The 12,635-nt window shown below is 33.2% G+C and overlaps 1 protein-coding gene across 5 annotated transcripts in view; it reads left to right on the forward strand.

Moving 5' to 3' along the window:
- The window catches only part of LOC127724637 (uncharacterized), a 640,225-nt gene that overhangs the window by 376,942 nt on the left and 250,648 nt on the right, over positions 1–12,635 (forward strand). For 4 of the 5 annotated variants that reach the window (XR_007992624.1, XM_052231644.1, XM_052231645.1 and 1 more), the window contains exon 21: positions 6,613–6,731. Coding sequence is in view for 4 of the 5 variants with exons in the window: in XM_052231644.1 (XP_052087604.1) it covers positions 6,613–6,731 (119 nt within the window). In the remaining variant the exon portion in view is untranslated. The other variant, XM_052231647.1, reaches the window with a different exon arrangement.

Genomic DNA, 12,635 nt, shown 5'->3' on the forward strand with positions numbered 1-12,635 from the left:
TTAAAGACAGTCTATCCTCTCTGTCTTAATGATAATATCATGGGAATTGGTAACATATTAAGAACCGACTGTGTTAACATTTTGCATATAGTTTCTAAAACTGTTCGTAAAAACCGTTCTCATGGGCGTAGAATAAATCGCAATCAGAGAAAATTTCGTACCAACAATACAAATATTTCGGACCTAATTACTATTTCAAAAAACAACGGCAGACATTATCTGTTAACCAAGCTCTGTTCTTTACCTGTTTATAAATTACATCAAATTTTAGAGGATTGCAACACAATTCAATATTGCAGTCCTAAGTATGAAATCGTCCAAATTATAATTGCATATTGTTATTCTAAACTGTTTCCCAAAATAGTGATCGACTTGAAGATCATAAAAAACATTTTATTAAAATCAAATATGTCAATAAAGGTTTTGATTTTGTAAATATTGCTGGTATTTTTAATAATCATTCTGTTAAAGAACAAATTCCTGGCTATTTTGATAATACTGAACTCCCTCTTATTTGTTATGTTTACAAAAAACATACCCGGAAATATGTGTTTAATTATAGCGAAGTGTGTAAAGATGTTAATATCAGTGACAATACACCTACGTCATGAAATTGCAGTAGTTCCGAATACAATTATGGCCCCAGTTCCCATGTTATAACAGGAGACCTTAAAATCGTTCATGACCGAGAGTTGAAATCATTCCTCAGTAAAGGACCTAAATATCGTCCCTGTCAATTATTAATTGGAATGAGTGTCGTAACATTATCCACGACTCACTCTGTACTTACTGCTTGAAATGGATAAAACAAGAAAAAGCTGACAAAAATCCTGAGATTCTTTTTTTAATTCAGTAATGAACATAGTTGATATTCGTATTGAACATTTTAAAGAACATTTTACTCCTAACAACAACCATAATAGCCCTATTTCTGGTATCAAACATAAGCTAAAAGAACTTGCCAAGGAATTTGTTATTGTCCCGGCTGATAAGGCTGCTAATAATATCATTATTGTTTGACGTAAATTTTACATTGAAGTTCTTCAAAAGGAAATCATGAATTCACCAACATTCAAACTGACTCCATTTTCGGAAAATGACATCTGTAACAAACAAACTTTTAGCTACTTCTTTACAAGCAGAACCAAATACAATGAAAGTTCAACTATGTACATGCTTCCGAAGCTGCACAAAACACCTTACAATTACAGATTTATTTCGTCTTCAAGCCATTGTTCCACTACTAAACTGTCTATTCTACTTACTAGTACACTCGGTACAATCAAAAACCTGGTAATAAATTGTTCAAATAAGGCCTTTGAAAATAGTGGAATTAATTACTTTTGGAGTGTCAAGAACTCGTTGGAAGTACTAGATAAATTGCATGCTTATATGTGTGATTTCAAATCTGTTCAAAGTTTTGATCTATCTACCTTATATACCACTTTGCCTCATAATCTTATTAAGAAAAAATTCACACACCTAATTAAATGGGCATTTAAAAGTCAGAATGCGAATATATATGTTCTAACTCTTTTAGGTCATTATTTAGTAACAACAGACAAAAGAACAATGTCAATTGGATCTGCTTTGATATGATTACTGCCCTTGAATTTTTACTAGATGACATTTTTGTTCGCTATAGAGATTCCGTATATCGTCAAGTTATCAGAATTCCAATGGGGACTAACTGTGCACCACTTATTGAGGACCTGTTTCTGTATTGTTATGAGTTACAATTTATGACTAAAATTAGCAAAGACCCATGGAAACAACATCTGATAAAAAATTTAATAACACTTTTAGATATTTGAATGATATATTGGCTCTCAATAATGACGACTTCAGTATGTACACTAAAGAGATTTATCCTGCTGAACTGACTTTAAATAAAGCTAATACTAACAATGAACACTGCCCTTTCCTTGATCTTGATTTCTATATCTTTAAGGGGAAGCTTAATACCAAAATTTATGATAAAAGAGATGATTTTTCATGGTGTTTATATATCTCAACTTGTTCGATTTGCTCATGTATGTAACAACGTATTTGATTTTTAAGAAAGAAACCTCTGTATTACTGAAAAATTATTACACCAGGGTTTTCGATATCATCAAACTAGTCAAAGCATTTATTAAATTTTATCATCGGTACAAGGACATTCGTAAATATAAATCAACATGCAGACATCTTATACGTTCAGGTATTTCACATCCAATCTTTTATGGTGATATTCTATACAAAGCACAAAAATGTTGACATTCACCTCAAAAGCTAACCAAACCTTTAAACAGACTTATTCATAAGGGATATAGTTACGATACTGTTGTCAGGTCATTAAAGATGGCATATTTTGGTATTAATTTGATTCACTCATAGGGTCTTTGCATCGGAAATAAACACATTTATTCTAAAACCATTTGTTGGCATGATACGGGTTATGTTCTACTCATATATTTTATGATGGTATGATACTAAACCCCTAACGGGAGGGATAGTGCTTGATTTTCATATGATGAAGACATAATCTTTCAATCAGTTTAATTGAGGCCTGAAGCTGGCATGTCAGTAACTGCTAGTAGTCCTTTGTTAATTTATGTATCATTGTTTTTTTGCTTAGTTTCTTTTGTTACCTATTCTGACATCGGACTCGGACTTTTAAACTGTGCTTATTGCTGTGTGTTTATTTATTCTACATTGGCTTGAGGTATAGGTGAGGGTTGAGAACTCACAAAACATGTTTAACCCCGCCGCATTTTTGCGCCTGTCCCAAGTCAGGAGCCTCTGGCCTTTGTTAGTCTTGTATGTTTTTTTTAATTTTAGTTCATTTATATGTTTTGGAGTTTAGTGTGACGTCCATTTTCATTGAACTAGTACACATTTTTGTTTAGGGGCCAGCTGAAGTCCGATTTTTTCACTGTGTTGAAGACCCATAGGTGACCTTTGGCTGGGTCGTTGTCTCTTTGACACATTCCCCATTTCCATTCTCAAATTTATAATAGATAAAAAGAAATTTTAATATGCAGAAAGGATCAAGACTAGGGCTGAATTCGTCATATGATCATTTAAAGGAGTAATTTCCCTTGAAAGACCATTTTTTTTTATTTAATTTTTTTTTTGGGGGGGGGGGGGGGGAAACTAAGATAGTTAGAGAGAAACGTCAATCAACAAAAATGTTCAGCAAAGTAAGACCTACAAATATGTGAACAAGACCAAAGTCATCATTAAGAACCTTACAGGAGTTATTGCCCTTGAAAGATAAATTTGGCCAATTTTTTTTTGTTTTTACATAAACTATGATAGATAGAGAGAATCTTTAAAAGGCAAAAATTTTAGCAAAACTAAAACTAACAAAATAAGTCAAAAACCAAAGTTGACATTTTAATACTTATATCAAAGAGTTATTGCCCTATAAAGATGATTTTTACCAATTTTTTTTAGTTTTTGTCGCAGAAAGCTCGACATAGGGATAGTGATCCGGCAGCGGCGGCGGCATTAGATAACTTCTTAAGAGCTTTATATTTTAGAAGGTGGAAGATCTGGATGCTTCATACTTTGTATATAGATGCCTTATGTTACGAAGTTTCCATCTGTCACATGTCCATTGTCCTTGACCTCATTTTCATGGTTCAGTGACTACTTGAAAAAAAAGTTAAGATTTTTTGTAATGTTAATTTCTCTCTTATTATGAGTAATAGGATAACTATATTTGGTTTGTGCGTACCTTGCAAGGTCCTCATGCCCGTCGGACAGTTTTCACTTGACCTCGACCTCGTTTCATGGATCAGTGAACAAGGTTAAGTTTTGGTGGTCAAGTCCATATCTCAGATACTAGAAGCAATAGGTCTAGCATATTCGGTGTATGGAAGGACTGTAAGGTGTACATGTCCAACTGGCAGGTGTAATTTGACCTTGACCTCATTTTCATGGTTCAGTGGTTATTGTTAAGTTTTTGAGTTTTGGTCTGTTTTTCTAATACTATATGCAATATGTCATCTATATTTGGTGTATGGAAATATTTTATGATGTACATGTCAGTCTTGCAGGTTTTATTTGACCTTGACTTCATTTTTACGGTTCATTGCTCAGTGTTAAGTTTTTGTGTTTTGGTCTGTTTTTCTAATACTATAAGCAATAGGTCAACTATATTAGTTGTATGGAAGGTTGGAAGCTGTACATGTCTGCCTGGCATTGTTCATCTGACCTTGACCTCATTTTCATGGTTCATTGGTCAATGTTTAGTTTTCTTGGTTAAGTCTGTATCTTAGAAACTATAAACAATAGGTCAACTATATTTAGTGTATTGAATGATTGTAAGGTGTACATGTATTTCTTGTTTTGGTTTATATGACCTTGACCTCATTTTCTTGGATCATGTCAAATGTATGTGATAGTTGTAGTAAAGCTTTATATTTAGGACTATCAACATAATATAAATGATTAGTAAAGAAGGCGAGATATTTCAGCGTGTGCACTCTTGTTGGCAGAAACTATGATATATTAAAAGAAACACACATTAATATACATTAAACAGTAAAATAATCATTGATGCAAGAACTTTACAAAAAATTCCAGGTGAGCGATTCAGGATCTTAAGGAGCCTCTTGTTTTTTGGTGTTTTTACCTAATTTTGCGGTCGTATATTGGTATGACGTTGGCGTCATCGTCAGAAGACACATTGGTTTTCGCACAATAACTTTAGTTTAAGTGAATGGATCTCTATAAAATTTTACCATAAGGTTCAATACCACAAAAGGAAGGTTGGGATTGATTTTGGGGGTCATGGTACCAACAGTTAAGGAATTAGGGGCCAAAAATAAGCATTTTTGTAACTTCCAGTCAATAACTTGTGCTTAAGTGTATGGATCTCTCTGAAATTATACCACAAGTTTCCATACCACAAAAGGATGGTTAGTATTGGCTTTGGGGGGTTATGGCTCAAACTGTTTAGGAATTAGGGGCAAAAAAGGGGAAAAAACAAGGGTTTCCTGGTTAATGGACAATTTAAAAGCAGTGTAAGGGAGGTAATCCAAAAACAAAATTGTACAATGTTGGATTACCTCCCTTACACTGCTTTTAAATTATCTATTTAAGACTTTTATGATGTATTTAATTTGGTAATTATTGAACAGATATATCATGTTATAGAGGGGTATTTGCCAAAAATAACAGTCAAGGGACTGTGAAATTTCCCTAGCCGCCAGTCGAGGGAAATTCAGTCCCAAGACTGGTATTTTTCGCAAATACCCCTCCATAACATGATATATCTGTTTAATTACACCAAATGGATTTGGATTGAAACTCTCTGTACAGGTGAAGATATTTTTTTTTTTACTTGAAAGCTGTAATTCATTAATATGTTTATGCATAATTTTGAGGATAAGAGGATATTATCATAGAACCGCGAGAATTATACATGTACTAATACACGTGAGCTCGCTTTTTTATGTAATGTCATATCCGAAAAATTTTGGCGGAAAGATGCTCGAAAGGGTAAAAAGGAATATTCAAAATGGAAATACCATGGTATTTGAGTCAAATTCACCGGCAGTGGTGAAAAACAGGCAAATTCGTTTGAAATGAGGAAAAAATATTAGAATATGCAAAAAATACACTGGCTATCAACCAATCAAAATCTGGCTTTCTTATATAAGGTGTAATTAGGTTGCAAACTCCATTGGAAATTTGAATTGAGATTATGACCATATCTTGAGGGAAAGAATTTTTTTTTTGGAGAAGGGGGGGGGGGGGGGGGGTGTAAAAAAGAAATTGTGGGGGGCAATTTTTTTTTTCATTTCAGATTTCAGAAATTAAAAAGAAAATTTCTTCAAATATATTTTTTTTTTTGCAAAAAAAAGGAGGGGGGGGGGGGGGTTTAAAAAAAAATTTTATTTGGGGGGGTCAATACGCAACAGCATAGTGTATTTCACAAAAGCAAAAAATTGAATATAAATTCAAATCAAATAACCCATTCTAAGTTCTTTGACTACCGTTATTCGGTGTCAGAAACCTTTTATGTGTCAAATATTTAATTACAATTTAAATTCAGACCTGTATCAAGCGCGAATATTGTGTCCATTTTCGCCCGAACTGTTTAGGGTTGGACCTCTGCGGTCATATCCAGCTGCGCTCAGCGAAGCATTTTATTTACTTTTATCTTGAAAATTACAATAGAAAGATAGAAACTTAAAAAAAGCAAAAATGATAAGTAAGACCAGATCTACAAACATATCAGTATTGCATTTTTATCTATAATTTTGAAAATAATAATAGATAGATGGAAATGTTTTTGAATAAAAATTGATCAGCATGACGAGATAAGCATAGATAAAATTGGCAGTTGTCTTATGTTATAGAAATTATTAACGACTTTTACCCTTCTTTGTATTTTAGGCAAAATCACCAGAAGAAAGAGAGAAACTGTAAACAGAAAAAAATTATCAGCAATCAAAGATCAACAATAAAAGAAATTTATTCATAAATGATATTCTGTTTTACAATGTTGGATATTGTCCATTGTTGAAAACGCACATAGACATAGAAGAGTGACACAGGCTCTACAGAGCCTCTAGTTATATTATAGTATTGTTAAAATTTGACATTCTTTTACAGAAGAAAAACGAGCTAGCCACTTTTCTGCTGAGAAGGATGAGTATGGTGCTGATAACATGTCAGAGATTCATATTGTTGGCAGGATTGTGATCAATTTGTGGAGAATTATGAGACATGAGGTATAAAAAAATATGAAAGTCAATTGTAATAGTGTGCAGAGAATTTACTGCCACCTGTGAGCTCTCTTTTGTTTGCTCATCTTGTTTTTGAAATTTTGTCAGATATTCTGAATCCTCTGGTTTTATCTATGTAGTGCCAATAAACATTTTGCCTGCTATAACCTCTACTTTTCTTTTCATAACTTTATTACATATATAGTTTGAAAAGCCTTATTTCAAAATCTTATAAAAAATCCTTGTTATTTTTTCAAAGTTTTTGAAAGAAAAAAGGTGTCAATGCTAAATGTATGAAAAATCTAGAGTTAATCAATTCCTGCCAAGTTTTCAATGACATATCTTGAAAACATGGACACAGACCCTTCATTTTTTTCTGCTTTTTTAGTTCTGTTATTTATATACTATCAATTTAAATCAGTCATTTCAAAATCTTGTTATTTTGAATCAAAGGAGTAAACATCCTCAAGTGAACAAGTAGGTGGCTATTTGAAGAAGTTAAGTATCACAACTTGAATAGAATTTTTGATTGCCAGTGTTGTGTTGGAATTAAAGTGATAACAAAATGAAACTGAATTGCATTCCAGTTTTATTTTTTGTTTCGCCTGCGAAAAAAGTCTTTTCTGGTGGTGGTGTCATATGAAAAATTAAACCCCCTAAAAATTGAACCCAGGGTCAAAATACCATATTGAAAATTGAATCTTTATATCAATGTCAAATGTACATTATAACTATATAAAGTAGTTTGAATAGCTATGACAATTTAAAAATCTGAGGTCTATTATGGGAGGGGGGTTCAGGTTTCCATGATAGAGGGTTCAATTTTGCATAGCTGAGTAAAAAAAAAAATTAAATATTTACTCAGCCATGGAAAATTGAACCCCTACCATGGAAAACTGAACCCATCCCCTATAGACCTCAGATTTTCAATTGTCATAGCTTTTCCAGCTATGTTTTATAATAATATTGCATTAATAAGTACTTGGTAGGAATAATACAGGTAAGAAAATATTTTTAAACATTTTTACTCAGCCATGGTAATTAAACCCCTCTCTATAGACCTCAGATTTTCAAGTTGTCATACCTATTCAACTACTTCATATAGTAATAATTCATTTAAGTATTTGGTAGGGATAAAACATATTGGAAAATATTTGTAATAGGATTACAATATTTGGTATATATAGGTTCCTTTCAAGGTCTACATATCAGACAAGGTTCTTCTGACCACCACCTCATTTCATGGGTCAGTGATCGTTAAAACTATGTGATAAGGTCTCTTTCTCAGATACTGTAAGAATAGGTGAACTTTATTTGGTTTATATAATGGTTGTAAGGTGAACATGTCCGTCTGGCAAGTGTCATCAGACCTTGGCCTCATTTTCACGCATCATTGGTCAATGTTAAGTTTTGTGTTTTTGTCTGTTATTCTAAATCTATAAGCAATAGGTCAGCTATATTTGGTGTATGGAATGATTGCATGGTGAACATGTCTGTCTGGCAGGTATCATCTGTCCTTGACCTCATTTTCATGATTCATTTGTCAATGTTATGTTTCTGCAGTTATGTCCTCTTCTAAAATCGTAAGAAATAGGTCAACTATATTTGGTGTATATAATAATTGTAAGGTGTACATGTCTGTCTGGCAGGGTTCATCTGAACTTGACCTCATCTTTATGGTTCATTGGTCAACATTTAGTTTTCATGGTTTGGTCTGTTTCTTGTATATTTTAAGCAATAGATCAACTATATTTGGTGTAATAGACCCTGTGTATGGAATGATTGTAAGGTGAACATGACTATCAACATAAAGTTCAATCATGGTAAGTAAAGCAGGCGAGACATTTCAGCGTGTGAATTCTGGTTTGTCATCTGAATTTCTCATTTATTATGAGTTAGAGTAGCAGGATGATAATATTTGGTATAAGGGATGCTTAAGCTCCTGGCTTGGGACAGCCATCTTTAATGGAGATTTTGTTTACGCTGTTTGAGTTATGATCCTGGTAAATTTGTTGATCCTTTAAATAAACTTAATCTGAAAGGTTACCAATTAAACACTGTAATCAGATTTTTGAATATTGTTTTTATTGGTGTAAATATTGATTTTGTTATCAGTAAATTAAACCTATCTTAATATTATTGCTATACACATATGCACATTCACGGTTCTACAATCTGTAGATACCTGTATCTTGGCATTGCACAAGGTCATGTTTTTCTCTGACTGTTAATGAAGTCTTTACACTTAATCTATAGGATGTTGAATGTGTACTGACTGATGTTTTAGTCTTAGATACATGATTTTTGTAGTAGTTGTTATTAGCTTTGAACTAGCTGTCATTTACTGGCACTACTCTTAGATCTGTGCTTAGAGTATTTTTTGTTATGAGGATGTATAAATACCCCGCCATGTCCAGTCTGTGTTTTTATTCGACCATTTTTGTGGTCGTATATTGGTATCACGTCGTCGTTGTCATGGTCGTCTGAGGACACTTGGTTTCCGGACAATAACTTTAGTGTAAGAAAATAGAAATCTATGAAATTTAAACACAAGATTTATAACCACAAAAGGAAGGTTGGGATTGATTTTGGGGGTTATGGTCCTAACAGTTTAGGAATAAGGGGCCAAAAAGAGGCCCAAGTAAGCATCTATTTAGTTTCCAGACAATAACTTGTGTTTAAGTGTATGGATCTCTCTGAAATTATACACAAGTTTCTATACCACGAAGGGATGGTTAGGATTGGCTTTGGGGGGTTATGGCTCAAATTGTTTGGAAATTAGGGGCAAAAAAAGGGGGAAAAACAAGGGTTTCCTGGTTGATGTACAATAAAGACAATTTAAAAGCAGTGTAAGGGAGGTAATCCAAACACAAACAATGTTTTAAATTATGTATAAAGGAATGTTGTATTGTCTTGAGGTGATTAGCTGTCAATTTACTTTAAGAAGTTACTATTAAATTTATGATGATTAAGGAATATTGATTTTAGCCATGGTTATGTATGTCATTTTCTATTTTAAGACTTTTATGATGTATTTAAATGGGTAATTATGGTTGCAAACTCCAATGGAAATTTGAGTTAAGATTATGACCATATCTTGAGGGAAAGAATTTTTTGTTTGGAAAAAGGGTGGTGGAGGTGAAAAAAAGGGGGGTAAAAAAGAAATTGTGGGAGGGGGACAATTTTTTCTCATTTCAGATTTTAGAAATTAAAAAGAAAATTTCTTCATATATTTTTTTTTTGCAGAAAAAAGGGGGGTTAAATTTTTTTTTTTTTTTTTTAAGGGGGGATAATTTTTTGTTTGTTTTTTTTTTTTTTGGGGGGGATGTTTGGAAAAAGGGTGGGGGAGGTTAAAAAAGGGGGGGATAAAAAAAGAAATTGTGGGGGAGGACAATTTATTCTCATTTCAGATTTCTGAAATTAAAAAGAAAATTTCTTCATATTTTATTTTTTTTGCCAAAAAAAAATGAGTGGGGACAAATTTTTTTTAAATTTTTTATTTTGGAGGGGGGTCAATATGGCAACAGCATCAGGGGTGGTAATTTTTAACCGGATTTTTGAAGGAAATATTGGTTATTAAATTTGGGATGTACGGCAGGCGGCTGGGCAGGCGGACGGGCGGCTGCCAAACAGTGTCTCCATAAAAACATGAAAACGCTTTAACAATTTTTTCAAATTTATATATGTTGTTTCCTGGGACTTAATGAAGGTCTAGTTCATTTTTCAAGATTTTAGTATTTCTCCTTTTTGAGGTATCACCATTTTTAATATCCAAAAGTGGAATTTTTAAATATTTTTCTCTTGTTATCATGTTATCACTTGTCTTATATCACAATGAAAATTGGAGTGACAGATTTATTCGAAAATTATCTATTTCCTAAGTGGTAATGACTATAAGCTATATTATTAGACATTTTGAAGATTATTACATTATTATTTATTATATATGTAATGTTAGAGTACTATGTAACCATAGTTCTGTTCAATTAGATCTGGGAAATATTTTAACATATGATAATCATTTATTTTCATTATTAATTAGATCTGGGAAATATCTTAGCATATGATAATCATTGGAGTGACAGATTTATTTGAAAATTTTCTGTTTCCTGATAAGATCTGTAGGACTGTATATGTAAAGTTTGAAATTAACTGTTCATTGTTAGACATTTTGTAGATAATTAAGTCTCCCTAAACCATATATATTCATACCCCCACCCCCCTTCAATTTGAGAATGTGCTTTTATCTTGTAAACGGTCGAGATCCCCACCCCTAATCCATATATATTCTTGCATGGGACAATAAAACAAATCAAATCAAATAAAAGGCCAGTCCCCTGGGGTCACCCCCACCCCCTTCTGTTTGAGAACTTGTAAACGGTCGAGATCCCCGTCCCTAAACCATATATATTCTTGTATGTGACAATAAAACAAATCAAATGAAATATAGGGGAAGTCCAGAGGGGTCACCCCACCACCCTTCTTTTTGAAAACTTGTAAACGGTCAAGATCCCCACCCCGAAGCCATATTTATTCTTGTATGGGACAATAAAACAAATCAAATGAAAAAAATGGCAAGTCCCCTGGGGTCAACCCCACCCCCTCCTGTTTAAGAACTTGTAAACGGTCGAGATCCCCATCCCTAAACCATATATATTCTTGTATGGGAAAATAAAACAAGTCAAATGAAATATAGGGGAAGTCCATGAGGGTAACCCCCACCCCTCTTCTTTTTGATAACTTGTTTACTGTCAAGATCCCCACCCCGAAACCATATATGTTCTTGTATGGGACAATAAAACAAATCAAATGAAATTTAGGGGAAGTCCATGGGGGTAACCCCCACCCCACTTCTTTTTGAAAACTTGTAAACGGTCGAGATCCCCACCCCTAAACCAGATATATTCTTGTATGGGACAATAAAACAAATCAAATGAAATATTGGTGGAGTCCCCGGGTTCACCCCCACCCCCTTCTTTTTGAAAACTTGTAAACGGTCAAGATCCCCACTCTGAAACCATATATATTCTTGTATGGGACAATAAAACAAATCAAATGAAATTAAAGGTGAGTCCCCTGGGGGTCAACCACACCCCCTCCTGTTTGAGAACTTGTAAATGGTCGCGACCCCACCCCTAAACCATATATATTCTTGTATGGGACAAAAAACTAATCATATGAAATTTAGGAGGAGTCCACTGGGGATCACACACCCCTTCAAAGAACTTGTAAACGGTCGAGATTTTTACTCCTAAACAACCATATATATTCCTGTTCGTCATTTCAAGAAGATTCGAATGACATACAGGGTCAATCCATAGGCGTCACTTATGCATATCACAAACCAATTTGTACTGGACTTTGGCCAATGTCAGGTGACCATGGGAATGATGAATTTTTGGAGCTTTGTTTGGGTGACTTCGTAACAGCATCCTGTTACAATTATTTCTTGTTACTGATAAGTTTTATAGATTTTGAAAAGACATTGTATTAATGATAAATGAAATTTTGGGTTTATTTTCTTCTTTTCTTTGGTAAATTGTTTGAAGAATTTTTGTTGCAAGTTTGTTTGTTATTCTGTAAAAACTAATTTTCTGAATGCTACATATTTTTTTTTTATGAAGTGAACTTCTTTAAAAACTAAGCTTATACTGTTTATTAATAAACATATATTTAGATTTCTGATTTTGGGCCCAGTTTTCAAGTTGGTCCAAATCTGGGTCCAAAATTAAACTGTATTTGATTTCAACATAAATTAAATAAATATAGGGTTCTTTGAAATGCTTAATCTAAACCTGTATTTCTTTTCATTATTAATAAGATAATACCACATTGAGGTCCAAAGGGTCCTAAATTAAACTTTTGTTTAATTTTATCAAAAATTGAATTCTTTGGTTCTTTGATATACTG

This window comes from Mytilus californianus, unplaced genomic scaffold, assembly GCF_021869535.1.
Source record: "Mytilus californianus isolate M0D057914Y unplaced genomic scaffold, xbMytCali1.0.p SCAF_14, whole genome shotgun sequence".
Lineage (NCBI taxonomy): Eukaryota > Metazoa > Mollusca > Bivalvia > Mytilida > Mytilidae > Mytilus > Mytilus californianus.